Source organism: Postia placenta (assembly GCF_002117355.1).
Source record: "Postia placenta MAD-698-R-SB12 unplaced genomic scaffold POSPLAscaffold_487, whole genome shotgun sequence".
Lineage (NCBI taxonomy): Eukaryota > Fungi > Basidiomycota > Agaricomycetes > Polyporales > Adustoporiaceae > Rhodonia > Rhodonia placenta.
Genome location: NW_020170318.1, coordinates 1 through 2,101, shown reverse-complemented (window position 1 = coordinate 2,101; position 2,101 = coordinate 1). Strand labels below are relative to the sequence as shown.

General features: G+C 50.5%; 1 protein-coding gene across 1 annotated transcript; it reads right to left on the bottom strand.

The window, feature by feature from the left end:
* Nucleotides 1–981: 981 nt before the first annotated feature.
* POSPLADRAFT_1063693 (hypothetical protein) lies at nt 982–1,972 on the bottom strand (the record flags this gene model as incomplete). The annotated part of the gene is made up of 4 exons (XM_024481709.1): nt 982–1,010; nt 1,063–1,432; nt 1,495–1,707; nt 1,769–1,972. The coding sequence occupies 4 exons, from the start codon at nt 1,970–1,972 to the stop codon at nt 982–984; spliced, it is 816 nt and encodes a 271-aa protein (XP_024332510.1).
* Nucleotides 1,973–2,101: the final 129 nt, after the last annotated feature.

The window sequence follows — 2,101 nt, the reverse complement described above, 5'->3', positions numbered from 1 at the left end:
ACATACCAAGCCTTAGCAGACTATCACAATATCTGGGCATTCATATAATCAAGTAAAATTATGACGACGTGTCTGCAATCCATTATCAGACGCATACCATTCTGGCTCTAAGTTGCACACGCATCGCCTGAATGTTGACTACTTCATAATCATGTCCCATAATTAGACAGGCGTGTAATTACATATCAGCAAATAACAAGCATGGACAATCTTGATGAATACTCATAACTAATATATTGTATTACACGCCGAACCTGGTTTTGCTGATGTGCCCACCTCTTGCCTGGCCCCCTCGTGAATTTGACGGAACACGACAATTTCCCCAGCGGATCCATACCCGACTCAATATTCCACGGATTCAATCTTGGCGGAAGCAATATACAGCAAAACCAATATTGATAGACTTCCCTCGCAAAGTACAGGTAGGCGGCATGGAGCATAGCGGCGCTCGGCACCTCGGGGGCTACGAGCCCTCATAGGCCTCATACCTCAGAGATCTTGGCAGTGTTGTTCACGGCAGCCATATATAGTATGTAATCCACGCCGATGTCTCGATTTTCGTCTATTTGTCGAGGTCTGGATCGTCGCTCTCTGCTTCTGCAAGCAAAGGTAGACAGCGACGAACTCTGCGATACCAGTAGCTTCCTTTATTTGACCATTAGTCATGGAGCCAGACATGTGTACACGGAATCTCTTCTGAGGAGGGATATATCGTCCATTACTGACCATGACGGCGAAAGGAGGGGATTACAGCGAGCGTCCACCTCACGATCCTCATTTAGTAGCCCATCGGCCACCCGTCAACATCTCCACACCACTGCCGAGGCCCGAGTCCTGCCGCGAGCTTCTACCCCATCTTGCTTCAATGTATGCTTCGCGAGGGAAGGTCTGTAAATACTGTTATCCGTGTACACTGAGCACGCGCCGGCTATGGTGACAGAAAAACCAGTGTCCGTGACGGCAATACTGCAATCACTCTTCCTACCACAGTGCTGACCAGTGTTGCGTATCTGACACCCGGCATTGAGCGTGCGTATAAGCAATCACAAGCAGGCAACTCACCGTCATAGTCGTTTGAGGAGTTCTGGATCAGGGAGCAAACATGTGCCACTACTCGCTCTCCCGCGTCACATGAAACCGACTGGGCCATCCTCCCCGCTCCGCTTCCACCAATTCGCCACCAGGACACAGGATCGCTAACAAAGTCAACCTTTCCATTTTGATCCCATACGAGCCGCCGGAAGGCGATCGAGCAGAGTCGCAGCGCTGGGACAGTGAGGCTGAGTAGATTGGGTAGCATGCTCAGCGCGTACGTCTTGGTTATTTCCGAAGGCTGGACAGCACTAGTGTGTCTCGAGCTCTGTCTGATCACACTGTCAATGCGGAGCTGCACATATATCGCTTTGAGGTCCTTGAATGCAGAGAGCGAGTTCTATAATTGTGGTGTACAAGTTGGTATCCAGCGTTCCGGTAGAAGCCGAGAAATAGGCTCACACTCCAGCGTTGTAGAGCGCGTAGTGTCTCAGCGGAACCACCGATGGTTTCGAGGTTCATGGTGAGTTCAAGAATTCGAAGTCTCGGTAGAGCCTCAACTACTTGCTCCCAAAATTGAGGGTCTGCGCCTGCAGTCACCCCCATCGACAATCTAATGGGTGAGGCATTCTTCAGTATTTGAATTACTGCCTCTCGCTGATGTTGCCCATATGACTACAGCGAGGATGTTATCAGGTGAGTAGACATCTGCTAGTCAGGCGCATTAAATTCGTACCGGGTTCCCGAGGACGATGATGACGCGCAGCTCGATATGCTTGGTGGGACATATCGTCGGCCAACACGACAACGAGTAGGCGTCTCCGCGAACATAATCCAGAGATGCCCATATAGGCCCTTCCGATTTGTACACAGGTTTGCAGTCATACACGTCGACTTTGCGCACCTCGGGAAACGCCCGCGAGAGTACGTCCATGCGCATTGGTTCGACATTAGTCAAAACGATTTTGCGGACGGAGTGAAGTGCTCTGGCCAGACTCGTCGGAGCGGTTTGTGTCCTGTCCAACCGCCGGAGCCGAAATCCGATTTTAAATTTGTGTTATACAATCGA